The 14,366-nt window shown below is 36.3% G+C and overlaps 1 protein-coding gene across 3 annotated transcripts in view; it reads left to right on the top strand.

Annotated features, from left to right (window-relative positions):
• smurf2 (SMAD specific E3 ubiquitin protein ligase 2) overlaps nt 1–14,366 on the top strand; it is a 206,396-nt gene that overhangs the window by 135,537 nt on the left and 56,493 nt on the right. For all 3 annotated transcript variants that reach the window (XM_052032635.1, XM_052032636.1, XM_052032633.1), the window contains 5 exons: nt 343–476; nt 2,621–2,686; nt 3,283–3,367; nt 7,723–7,806; nt 11,491–11,693. In XM_052032635.1, the coding sequence (XP_051888595.1) occupies nt 343–476; nt 2,621–2,686; nt 3,283–3,367; nt 7,723–7,806; nt 11,491–11,693 (572 nt within the window). The remainder of the gene's footprint in view (nt 1–342; nt 477–2,620; nt 2,687–3,282; nt 3,368–7,722; nt 7,807–11,490; nt 11,694–14,366) is intronic.

The following is a 14,366-nucleotide window of genomic DNA, read 5'->3' on the forward strand; positions in this document are numbered from 1 at the left end:
TGTCCTCTGTATGCTTGCGATGCAAAGAGGAAAATCATCCAGATCTTTGCTTTGATTTAGGATCATAATAAACCAAGATCTCATTGAATGGTGGCAATAGGATTTAGGTGTAAATGGCATACTGCATTCCTTTATTCCCCTAGAGGACTGTGGCTTTGTTATTTGCTTGTTGTTTTGGGTAGCATGTGGCATGCTGTAACCAAAAAATGCAAACCAGGAAAATACAGAGGAGGAGAAGTCATTTGTTTGCTTTTCTTTTTGAAGTCAAATTTGACTAGAATGATATAGGTAAAATATTATATGAATGGTTGATATGATTCTACTACTCTTGTATTGTTCCAGATATATTGGGAGGTCAGATTCTATAACTATCAGCGTTTGGAATCATAAGAAAATCCATAAAAAACAGGGTGCAGGTTTTCTTGGCTGCGTGCGACTCCTTTCCAATGCCATAAATCGCCTTAAAGATACTGGTTGTGAGTATAAACAGTTGAAAGACAAAGATTTAATTTGATAACTTAGACTTGCCTTTTTTAATCTCTGCTAACATCTTGCCTCTCTTGACATCAGATCTTGTCTTCTCAGTTTCTCAGTTCTGATGAAGGGTCTTCGACTGGAAATAATTAACTCTGTTTCTCTTTCCACAGATGCTGCCTGACCTGCTGAGTGTTTCCAGTATTTTCTGTTTTTAATTTTAGGTTTCTAACATCTCCAGTTTTATCTTGATTTTCAGTAATGCCCCTCAAATGGAATTAGTTTTAATTGGGAAGCCCTGAAGAGCAACAGCAAACTGATTTTCCATTTAAATAGAATTTGGGACAAATATTGACCTGAAATTTCATCATATTGAAGGTTGAAAATTGTGAAAATGTGAATTGCTCGCCTCTGATATTATTCTCTGATGCTCGTTATCTTAAAGTTCTCTGCTTCATTGAAATGTTTTCTTTATAATAAATACTTGAGTATTTATTATTCCAGCAAGAATAAATGGAACAAAATAGATTTAGTTTCCTCTTGCTAAATTGTTAGCATCTTATATTGGTGTGGGCATTGTCAAATGACATCTGAGGGCTGCAGTTGCCAGGTTGAGGTTGTACCTATCTTAGCTGTTGGAGTTAGTTTGCCACCAAGATTAGAGGACTGGGTGAAAATGCATCTCTAATGTTCTAAAGAGCATGCAATCTTGACTATATGACAGTAGGATGGAAAGAGCAAAATAAAAATGAACTTGATTACCTCAAGACTACTTTGTACATCTCCCACATGCACTTACATAGGTGTATCTAAAAGATCCAATCATGCTTCTTTTAATAAGACCAGGGTGTTATGCATGTATTATCTTGCCTGATGTTTACCTCTCAAACAATGGAAAAGAGATGTATATTCTCTTCATTATTACACAGCATTTTCAGGACTTCACAAATTATCTGCAGCATATCCAATTAGAATAACAATTACATTTCAAAAGTGTGTCACTACCTGTAAAGTTCTTTGGAATGTCCTGAGGCTCTGGGGCTATAAAAATACAAGTATTTTACTTCAACTTCCAGCATTTATGTAATCTATTTAATTAAACATACTGGCACTTATGAAGTTATGAAGTAACTTTTCTGATCCTTTCCTCTTTCCATGTTGCAGTTTATTGCCACATAAATTCAGTTCTCCTATTTTGTCGATTAATAGATGAAAATCTACCCTAAAGCTTAGTCCAGTTCCTAGCAGTAATAGATTCACAGCCCTGATTGTGACTTGCACAACAGTACACTTTGGAAAGGAGGAGACCATTTGCTCCTGTGATGAATATTTTGAAGAGCAATTCAGTTAGTCCTTGTACCCTGCTCTTAACCCATATCCCCACAATTATTTTTGTTCAACCATTTATCCATTTCCCTTTTATGAAAAGAACTTTTGCAACTGTGTCCTTTATTCATACAGGTGGTACATTTAACATCTCCTTGAATTTTAAAGGACTTCTGCTTGTGCCCATGGTTAATAGCCCTTAACTGGAGATGGTTTATATTTATTTCAAAAGCCAACATGATTTTAAATAACTCCTATCAAATTTCTTTAGCCTTCTTTACTAGAGGAGAACCATAGCTGCTTTAGTCTTTCCACACAACAGGAATCTCATCCCTAAAATCATTCTGTTTGATGCCTTCTATTACTAGTTCCAAAGCCTTTACATTCTGCCCTTAAGTATGTTGCCCAGATGTTAGACTCCCCTGTAAATTGAATTAACTAGATCGTTCAGAAAGTACATTAAAATGGGTGTAAAGACAAAATCCATTAGTATAGTGAGGTGTTCAAGACTGTATAACATGGTAATAAAAGGTCTTCAGTCAATAATACCATCTGCTAAGTTTTAGTCTTCTGATCATCCTATACACAATGACCTGGTGGTATTTTGTGAGCAACTGAAATGTGTACCAATTGTGTTTTGATACTTATCTGTTAAAACTCATCAGACTGCAGATCGACCATGGTCATAAAAAGATTTTATAAAGTATCTGTATGCTATTAACTTTGAAACCTGACATGACAATACAGAATATTTTTATTTCTAGTTCTGTTGACTAGAAATTTATTTAATTGTTTATAATGTTTTCATTTTTTTTAACAGACCAGAGGCTGGATCTATGCAAACTGAGCCCTAATGACAATGATACAGTAAGAGGGCAGATAGTAGGTATGTAAAATATAAAGTGCTATTGTTTTTAAGAGCACAGAGCAATCACATTTTAAATGCTCGTTGTAATACAGGCTTTGTGCACTGTTCTATTTTCTTAAGTTACAGGACTGGATGAGTGGTCAACTTAAGTGATTTTTTTTTATCTCATTCAGTTAGAAGCATTTCTCAGGAAGAGAGGGCAAAATGATTTTTCCCTGCTGTTTAAAATCTGAGATAATGGCTGGTAATGTTTAATAACAATTGAAAACTGGATACTGTTGGGTACAGGACCTTTGCCTTGGAAATGTGGAATATGGGGCATAAACTGAAAATTAGATACTGGTCATTTAAAAAATGAAATTGGGAAAACTTTTTTTAATACAAGGAGAAAAGAAATCAGAAATTCTCTCCCCTAAAATGCTGTGATTTGTGCCTGAGTTGAAATTTTCCAGATTTGGATTGATTGGTTTTGTTAGATTATTTTGTCATTCTGCACAAGGGGACCAGAAGAAAAATCTTTGTTCTCCTTTTTATTTAATATTCATATAGTTTATCATAGTTTTTAAATGTTATAAGAATAAATTAACTGAACTGGCTTCTTTATTTATTAACAGTGAGCCTTCAGTCTAGGGATCGAATAGGCAGTGGAGGTCCTGTGGTAGATTGCAGTCGTTTGTTTGACAATGATTTGCCAGATGGGTAAGAAATTATTATTACTATAAGTGTTTGGGAAGTTTTGTGAAAAGCTGAAGCATTTTGTAAAATGTTGTGAATTGCTAATAGTAAGTAAATAGTAAAGGATGATAAACTACTTTGGGAATTGAGATTTAGGGTGTACTCATATTTGTTTGCTTTCATTGTTTTACATCATTATCCTTGATATTCTTAATTATATTTTTGAACAGACAAAAAGTTTGCGCAAATGGGTACTAAGCAGATTTTTGAGCTACAGGAGAAATGAACAAATCTTAAAGCCAAGCTTTAACAGCTTCATAGATTGTTCTTAATTTTTTTTCTATTTCCACCTTGCATTTTGCTGCTGCATGCTCATAAACAACAAACTCTTTGATCAAAGAGTAAGTGCATTGTGATGAAACTTCACAATTATAAGTAGAAGCAAAAAATGATGTGTGCATTAGACAGATCAAACTACCTCTGGAGCAGGAGAGATGGAATTAACATTTCATGCCAATTGCCTTTACTAAACTATGTGCCAAAGTGCTACCTGACTTTCTGCATGTTACAGCTTTTTATTTCTTTCTTTGAAACTTGTAGCACCTACATTTTTTTTTGTTTCGTCTAGCTTTATTTTAGAGAGAGATCTACAAATATATGTCAGCTTCTTAAACACATTGCTATATTCTTAATTACTTGGGAAAATTCACCTTAAGTGGATGTTCATTTGATACAACAACATGATATTTCATTGCAGTGAAAACCTGAGGTTCATGATAAAAGAACAGAGAAATGATCTCAAACAAAAATGTTCACTGTGTTGATGCAAACCAAAGGTTTTGAAGCGTAAGGTACAGTAGCAAATGAATGACATAGTGGGCAAGTTAGAGAATAGAGGAATGCAGAGGGGCAAACTGGCAGCAGTAGGTATATATGAAAATGAGGTACTAACCTGGCTAGACTGTATCACAGGGTTACATGTGTCACCAAATTTCCCTGAGAGAGAGAGAGAGAGAGAGAGAGAGAGACACACACACACACACACACACACACACACACACACACACACACACACACACACACACACACACACAGAGCAATATGATGGAATCCCAGCTGTCTTCTGAAATGGCTTAGCTAGTTTCTCACTTGCGTCAAGATCACAATATGATAACAGAATAAGGAAGGGTAAAACTGGACAGAATTCAGACATAACAAAGTTGCTCCCCAACCTTGTTGACTTTGAAAAGTCCTTCCCGCAGGAACATCTGGGGGTAGCTGTCTCAGTCGAGAGAATCACACCTTAGGATAAGGGTTGGCTTGAGAACAAAGAGGAAGAAAAAGTTCCTCTTTGAGAGCTGTGAATCTTTGGATTTCTCTTCCCCACATGGTAGTGTCTGATTATTTGATGGGCATGCTCAAGACTGAGATTTATAGGTTTTAGAACTGAGAGAATAGAGTCATTTTAAGACAATAGGGGGAAGTGGAACTAATGTAATAATAATATTGAATGGCAGTGCTTGCTTGAGAGACCATATGGCCAACTCCTACGGTTTGTGTTTCCCTTTGTGACGTATCTGCTATATTTGAAAGGATTTATCAACCAAGAAATGTGAGACATATCCTAGACATGATTATTCATTTGTGTTTTTTCCATAGAGTAATACTTTTACTTTATTTTCTTTGGTGAATAATGTCCAATTCATTAAGTCAACTCTTTGTATGCAAGAAATGAGAAACTTCCCCTGAGGTGATCTGACAGATTTACCCAGAATCCAGACTGCTGGATCGACCTCCTAGAATCTCGGCATAAATCTGTGGTTGTAACGAAGACTAAAAATGTCTGTGACCATCTTTTAAACCGGCAGAGTTGCATGAGATTACATGCGTTTCTTGTGGTGTTCACAGAGGCATTAACACAGAATCAGTGATCTGACATGAATGTCAACTTATCTCCACACTATTCCTGCTGTAAAAACTACTGTTAAATCAGATGTGACTGAGTTCTTAATCTATTACATAAATATCGCTGAAAACCCTGTAACTAATTTTGAATAGATGTAAAAAGTCACATATTTTTAAAAGTAATTATATTTTTAAAGTTTGTTTTATTTCAGCTTCTAGCTTAATCTTGTATATTCAATCTATTTTTAAAAGTTAATTAAAATACTTAGTGTCTCAGAATTCTTTAATTTAACTGGTGGATATCCTGCTGATGCACTCACTCCTGCTGGAACAGCAAATATCTTATAGCAGGTGCCTGACTGTGTACTTTGAAAGAAAAAAGGAAATCCAGATCACAGAGCCACATGATTTTAATGTTTCTGAGCAAGTTTTATCGAGATCGATAGTAGCTGCTGTTCAGTAACAATTTCCTTCTCATTCCCCAACCCCATTTGAGCTTAACTACAGTTCAAGTTAGAATTCTATTTCAAATCCAGTTTTCAGATTTGTTTTATCTTCACCTTCCCTCGTAATTGTCAAATTTTGTTCAGCAAATACTTGCCATCATTTCTTTTAAAGAGCTGTAATTGTGTTACTATACTAGCATTTCAACACCAAAGAACAGTTTGCAGGCATTTTTCTTATGGTGAAAAAATATTGGCACTGGTGTATTCTATTCTCAAGTAACTAAAGAATCACAGCAGCTGGGTAACATTTTTGCTTTGGTTACATAGTTCAATTAAGTTTGGGTTGAGCTTATTTTTAGACTCAAAGTTACCTGGAATTGGTATTGGTCCTAAATGCGTAAGATAATCAAATTTCAAAGAGATTTAAAATTGAAATTCAAATTGCCCACATTGATGACTTGTTAATATAATCAAAACCTGTATGTTATTGCTGGCTTGTCAGTAGATATCGTTGGTGCATGTGCTAATGCTGTGACATCTTCTTGCAAAATATTGCGTTAACTATGTATTTTTTTTCCTCTGTTTGTCCCCTTGAATCTATTTTTTTGATGACTGGGAAAACAAGATGTTTAAATAAGATGTAAATAACATTTAATAGAACTCAATGAAAGCAAATTGAGTTGAATTAACATGTGTTGTATTTTGAATTGCATATAAAAGAGAAATCAAATATTTAATACTTTCAATAGTGTTATGAGGTAATAGTTTTCTATCTCAGTTGGGTCACGTGGAAGAACTTACAAGTTTCATTTTGTTTTTATTTTCCTCAATCAAAATCTAAGTATTAATAACTGAAGTTAGTCTGGGGAAAAAGACAGAAATCACTAGTGGACTGGACTTGGAAGTGGACTAAATCCAGGTCAATCTCTTTTGCTGATGTCTCTAGTATTCATCCGCTTCACTTTTCTATTCAGGAAATGCAATGGCACTGAGAGTCAAAGGAGTGCATGTCAGTGTGGGAATAATTTTAAAGCATGTTGCAAAAAGGCAATAAAATAAAACCTATAAAATAAAAACACATTGAGTAGTTAGTTGTTGTGTATCATTTAACAACGAGGTCTTGTCATCGAATTTCTTTTATACCAAATAGTTAATAATTAGTTTTATTTGCATATACAAATCTTAAATTCACATTGAAAATTGGCTTGCATGCAAAAATTCAGTTTTGATCACAATGTCTCAGTTGGCCTCTGGCTTCCAGCCTTTTCTGATTTTGAAGATCCTCCAAGTCTAATCTCTAATCTGTTACTTAAGCAACGCCCAGATTGTGTTCTTGGTTCCTGACAATGCAGTCGTCACAGGCCAAGAGACTTGCTGTTATTTTTTGCTCAGTTTTATTTATTTACTGGACTTGTTTTCCTATTTTAATGTTCCTGAATGTTCACCAGGAATGTTTGTAACACTCTTGCCTTTTTGGCAGTTCAGGTAACCAATGTCCAAGTGTGAGATGTATTTACACTAAGTGGGGGATAGATTTAAATCTTGTATGTAGCTCTGAAGTATGAGTTATTAGGAATATTGGCATAAACTTTGTGTGCAATAGGAGAATCTGCTTTGTTGCTATGGTATTCATTGAATAATGGATGTTGGCCAGGACACCAGGAAAATTGTAGGTGTATAGACTATTTTTTGTATTGCTGACAGGCAAACATAACTTTTAATCTTATGTTCAATCCACAAATATCCACCTCTGATAATGCAGCACCCTCTTAATATTGCATCCATTAGCACAACTGTTCTTGGAATGAGGTTTGAACCCATATATGGAAGACCTGATTTGTGACAAATAATTTGTAATCACTTCACCAGTGTGCACTACATTCTGGCAACTACTGAATTTGTAACCAAGTTTTGGAATGCATCTTGACAATGCTTTTCTTGGTATTAATTGTTTCCAATATTGGCTTTGGACACATTCTTATCCCTCTTTCCAGAAAATGTCACTTACAATCTGTTTCTGTTGATTAGATGGGAAGAACGAAGAACTGCCTCTGGTCGGATACAGTATCTCAATCACATCACACGAACGACACAGTGGGAAAGACCTACTCGGTAAGCGCAGGATGATGGTAATTCTTGTTAGTTGCTAGAATATCTTAGGTCCAACAATGTTTGTTTAAGTGCTTTTAATGCTTTTTTTTCAAAAAAAAGTTTATGCAAAATACCGGCCTTTTAATGAAGGTTAAATTACCATCTCATTTTTGATGCATCTTTCCATTTGCATTGTTTTTCTCTGAGGAGAATACACGTCCTCTTGTATGTCCATCTAACTACAATCATAAATGCTTTTTTTCCACATTTTTAATGAGCCACCCTAAATAAAAGTGACTTATTTAAGCTGATCCACTGCAAACGATGACTGCATCTGTTTAATGCTCCTGCTATATTACATACTTATAAAGATGCCACACTGCTCTGATCAAAAGAGTTTGTAATTTGATCTGTTGTTTTGCAAGGAATTTTATAAAATGACAACCAAGTTGAAATTCCTAATCACACAATGATTGTGATTAATTTGCAGAAAGCACTGTCCAGAGTTAAATACTGCCGTTCTCTGTAGATAATGTTTCTTTAATAGCATTAGAAGCAATGAAGTTTAAAGTTTCAATACAAAATGAGTTTTTAAAAAATTATATTATTCCTCAATTATAAATGTTCTCTCCCAGTTTTTTATTTTTTTTAATTTTTCTTTTAAAACCTTTTTTTTCTCTTATTTAAAAAGTTAGTTACTTCTGCCTTTCCTGGGTTCCATTCTTTGTTTGAACACCTTAAATTAATTCATGGGATTTAGCTGGTGTTACTGACAAGACAGCATTTATTGTTGATTCCTGATTGAAACTGCTGGTAAGTCACCACCTTGAACTGCTAAAAATCAGTGAAGATTCATCCTTTGTTGTTAGGTAAAGAGCCCCACGGTTGTGATGCAACAACCATGAAGGAACGAATATATTTCAAAGTCAGGAAGGTGTGTGTGGCTTGAAGGAGAACTTGGATGTGGTGGTGTTCCAATGCACCTGCTACGTTAGTTCTTTTAGTTGGAAAAGATTGAGGTTTGAAGGAACTGCTGGATGTGGTCATCAAGGCCACTATTTATTGCCTATCCACAGTTGTCCTTGAGAAGATGATGATGGGCTGTTGCATTAAAAGCAGTCCTTGAGGTAATTATACTCCCGTAGTGCTTTTGCATAAGCTTTTCAAGGAATAGTAATATGTTTCCATGTTGGAGGTGAACCTGAAGCTGTAGGCTTGAGAGATGAAAGGCAAGTAAATGCATTTTTGTAAATGGTATACATAGCAGCCACTGATGAGGTTTAGGGTAGTGGATGCTTTGTGCTGCATGGTGTCAGGCTACTTAAGTTGGAAATGTACTCATCCACGCAAATGCAGAGTATTTAACTACACCCCCAATTTGCGCTTTGTAGATGGTGGAGCAGTTTTGGGGTGTCAGGTCTGGTCTTACCAAGGCCCTATACAACTATGGCAAGACATAGTGCTTTTATGCTCCCATACTCAAATCCTGTTATCTGCAAAGGCCGACGTTCAATTTGCCACCTTAACTGCTTGATGCACCTACATGCTTAGCTTTGGTCACTGGTGCATAAGAAGAGACTGGCCTCATTGCACCTCTCTCCCAGAATGTTGCTGCTGAGATAATAATCTGCCATCTTGTTATTTCCACCTGACATTGAAGGCTATATTTGGTAAGGAAATGCCCAAAAACAGTTTTTTTGGAGTTAATGTTTTAGTATTGTCTTCTGCTTAATTTAAATTTTGATATTATCAGGAAGTTTAAACCCAAGTGTGGCAAACTTAATAAAAATTCTGTGACTCTATTCTGGATAATATTGGTCTTTTTTTTAAAAAAAATTATGCTAATACATTGGAAAGGGTTCAGAGAACTTTTACTAGACTGCTACATGGAATGGGCAGGTTGTCCTTTAAGGAAAAGTTGCACAGGCTCAGCTTGTATCAGCTGTTTCTTTGAAGAGTGAAAGGGGACTTGATTGAAACATAAAGATCCTGCGGGATCATGACAGAATTTATGTGGATGGGATGTTTTTTCTTGTGGGAGAATCTTGAATTAATGGTCATTGTTTCTTTTTAAAAAAAAGTAAGGGGTCACCTAATTAAGACATGAAGTGATTTTTTTTTCTTTGAGAAGTTCATAAGCACTTAAAACACACTTCCTCAAAGGGGGGTGGCTACAGAGTCTTTGAATATTTTTAAAGCGGAGGTAGATAGATAGTTGATTGGCAGGAGAGATGAAAAGTTACCAGGAATAGACAGAAATGCAGAGTTGAAGTTACAATCAGATCACTCATGATCTTATGAAATGACAAAGCAAGCTCAAGGCCTACTGCTCATTTACGTTAGTACTGAGTTTTTCAGGACACTACATGCATTAGTTTTGCATGTAAAATTGAGATAAATGGTGGGTTTTTTAAGATCCTAGGTAAATGAAGAACCACTGACATCACCAGATAATGAGACCTGTCTCCTTCAAAAATTCCATCATATCTGACTCCTTCCTGTCATGCAGGATGACGGATGTGAGTCATGTGAACACAAACCAGCCTTTCTACATCAATTATTTCCTGAAAGGCTGGGGTTGGTGATGTCAGAGTTTCGGGTGATTAATTCATTTGGATTGGCATTTTTCAGTCTGGCAATTTTAAAATCCTTAGTTTATGATTATTAGCAGTTTCAGATTCCAGCTTTTTTTAAATTGGTTTTCCTGGCTCAGTGGTGATAGCACCATGAGTGGGCCATTTAAGATTCTACCTATGTTTATAGATAAATTATTGAAAATTATCAATTTTTTTATGGTTAGTATGTTACAGAATATGAAATATAACTTTCTTAAGTTTGCTGCACTTATGTTTAAACTTCCTGATAATTTCCAAAATTTAATGGGGTGATAATTTAAAGCATTGACTAAATAAGTTATTAATTCAAAAAAATCTTTACCACATATAGTCTTCAGTGTCAATTGAATTTGGAAATACAAAATTTAAATTTTCTCATATTCAGATTGCTTCTAAACACCTTGTTGGAATGATCTTCATAGATTTTACATTTTGCAAGTAGCATGCCACTCAATTGTCCTTTTTCTCTTTATTTTTTTGCCATTATCTAATCTATCCCTGGGTCCATTTTAAATGCAGCTCCAGTGCTAGAAGAATACAAGATGATCCCCCCTCCTCTCCCTTCCAAAACCATCATAAATTGATGCATTTACCACTTCTTTCCTGTGGAGAAGAACTTCCATCAGTCAATCAGGTTCTCTATGTTAGAGTTACACCAGCAACTTAACGTGCCACAGCATACCATTGATGGACTGGAATTAAATTAATATTATTTTACCAGTTTACTTTGATCACTTCTTTTCCTTTTTCCTTTCCATCATCCCCCAAGTACACAATCTTATCCTTCCAGGATAGCAATCTAAATTTCCTTTTAGTTTTTATCCTCTCCTTTAAGCAAAGACCAAATCACTACTTGCCGCTTTGTACTATTGTATCGGGAGTGCATAGTGTGGCAATTGCGGATAACCATCTCTGCCTCACCACTTTTTTTTTCCTGATCCATATTTTCTTCAAAACCATGCAGATGTATTTGTAGGTTGTATGTTTGGTTTTGTTATGCGCTGCTATCTGTGTATCTTGTTTTGAGTTGTGTTTTCTTTTTACCTAAATACGATAATTGGTGTTTCATTTCTCTTCAATCTGATCATAGACCTGCTTCCGAATATGCCAGTCCTGGCAGGCCATTGAGTTGCATAGTGGATGAGAATACACCTATTAGTCCAGCTAATGGTGCTTCATGTGGACAGACACCTGACCCAAGGATGGCAGAGAGGAGGGTGAGGTCACAAAGACACAGGAATTATATGAGTCGGACACACTTGCACCTTCCACCTGATCTCCCAGAAGGTTATGGTAAGTCACTTAATTTCATTTTAAAGGGTATGTGATCTTGAGAATTGTTAGTGTTGCATTGCAGGTGATTTCGCTTGAAGTTATTTTAAGAATTATAAGCAGTTGGGTTTAATGTACTTAAGTAAATGGCATGTGTACAAAAGACAGTTGAGTTTCCTCTTGTAACCTGTAAGTTTATAACTAAGACTAAAACAGTTGGCAGCAGTATTGAGTGAAGCTTTTTTTTTACGGTTATTGTGTATGGAGAATTCAGAGGTGAGGGGTGACTCATGATTCACTTTTATAATCTCCACTAATCACTCCTCTTAAGTACTTTCCTATGCAATTGTAGGAGATGCAGCATTTGCCATTTTACTTCCTTTTCCATCATCCAGGGATCCAGTCTTTCAGGTGAAGCAGTAATTTACTGACACTCATAGTTTAGGCCATTGCAATGGATGCTCATGATATATTCTTTTCTGCTGTGGAGAAAGTGAATGTAGATTGGGTGATTCCGATGCAGAACACTATGCAGTTTGTGAGGATGACCCTTAGCCGCATCTGTCTTTAGCCTCCTACACAAAACCCAACACGACGTTTGAGGAACAGTGCCTTATCTTGTGTCCAGGCGCGTTGTAGTCCTCAGGAGTTCAATATAATTTCAGATACTCAGCCTTTCCTGTTTGTCAGAACTGGCATTTCTGATGCAAGGTTATTCACCTGTGACATTGACTCAGTTTTTCCTCTCTCCACAAATACTGCCTGATTTGCTGGGTATTTCCAGCATTGTCTTTTATTTCTGAACTCTAGAAACTTCTCTGTTCTGCATATTAAAGTTCCAGCAACGTTTTTTTGTATATAGCCCTCATTCATCCCTCTCTATTTACAGTCCTTCAGACAGATCAGCTGTGATTAACAAGCATTCATCACACTCTTAGATAGCATTTAAAGCATTTTTGCCACTTGATCTCCATCCTATCACAAACATGTCCTTGCTCTCTCCACCCCTCTCCCTCTTTGCAATTTAAAACACAGGTCTTACCTTTTTTTTCTAGTCTGGTGAAGGATCATTGACCTGAAGTGTTAACTTTTCTCTCCACAGATGCAGCCAGACCTTCTGAGTATCTCTAGGTTTTTTTATATATTTCTGCTTCCCAGCATCTGCAATGTTTTTGTTTTTTGAATACTGCTATATCTTTGTATTATAGATATGATTTCTCTACCATGGAGAATAGACATAACCAAGGTATCAGGCACTGAAATTGAAATAACTGTTGAGTTGCATAGGTTTATTGAGGTGTGTGAAAGCTTACATATAAAGCTTACATTTACACTATGGTTTGGATATCTTGATCTCTGATAGAATGCTGTTCAGTGCCATCACCACACAGGTTCTGAGTGAAAATCCACCATCTCAAGGCAGCCAGAGAAGGGCATTAAGCACAATCTTGGTAGCAATATCCTGAGATTTTTAACAAATTGGTTGTGGGCACTGAGGAAGACTTTAATCATGAGCTTTAGGAATTGCTTTGCAAATTCGGCAGTGAAGACAATGGGAATATAATGCTTATCCCATTTTCAAGTTACAGCATACTAGTTGATTCAGAGAACTGAATGTAATGAATACCCTTTGCATTAGTGCACATGTTGTTAGGACCTCTTATAATCTTGTATGCTGATACTTTTGACGAAAAATCCAGTTTACTAGAGTCATAGTCATCAGATCATACACCATGGAACAGGCCCTTCAGCCCATCATGCTCATGCTGGCCATCAAGTGCCAACTCACATTAATTCCATTTTACGGCACTTGGCCCCTAAACTCCCATGCAATGCAATTCACATGCCTTAATGAAAGGCTACTTAAATGTGAGCGTACCAACCTCCAGCACTCTCAGGCAGTGCATCCCAGTTATTAACCACCCTTGGGTGAAGACATTTCTTCCTTGGAGCCCTTTAATTTCTTGCACCTTATTTTAAGCCTATGTTCTCTAGTTAAAGACTGAACATAATATAATGGAAGTATTTCTCATTATCTAAGCATAATAAAACAGAAATACTTTTCTCATTATCTATCCAAACTATGCCCCTCATAATTCTGTATACCTCACTCAGGTCCCCCTTCAGCCTTCTCCCCTTCAAGGAAAACATACCAAACCCATCCAGTCTCCTCTTGTAGCTGAAACACTCCATCTCAGGCAACATCATGGTGAACCTCATTTACCCTCCAGTGCAAGCACATTCTTCCCATAACATGGTGACCACAACTGCACACAGTACTTAAGCTGTGGCCTAAATATGTTTTGTTTAGATGTTCCATAATCTCCCTGGTTTTGTACTGTATCACAGCTAATGAAAACAAGTATCCTGTATGCCTTCTACACCACCTTATTTACCCTTCCACCCACCTTCAGAGATCCTTGGACGTAGACACCAAGGCCTCTCTGTTCCTCAGTACTCTGTAGGGTCTTGCCATTCATTCTGCATATCTTTGTCTCATTAGTCCTCCCAGAATACATCACCTCACATTTTTCAGGATTGAATTCCATCTGCCATTCTCTGTTCATCTTACGAACTGATTAATGTTATTCTATAGCCAAAGACTACCCTCCTCATAGTCAACAACACCATTAATTTTCATGTCACCTCAAACTTGCTAATCAAAATTCTTACATTCATGTCCAGATTGTTAAT

The sequence above is a fragment of the Pristis pectinata genome, chromosome 18, assembly GCF_009764475.1.
Source record: "Pristis pectinata isolate sPriPec2 chromosome 18, sPriPec2.1.pri, whole genome shotgun sequence".
NCBI lineage: Eukaryota > Metazoa > Chordata > Chondrichthyes > Rhinopristiformes > Pristidae > Pristis > Pristis pectinata.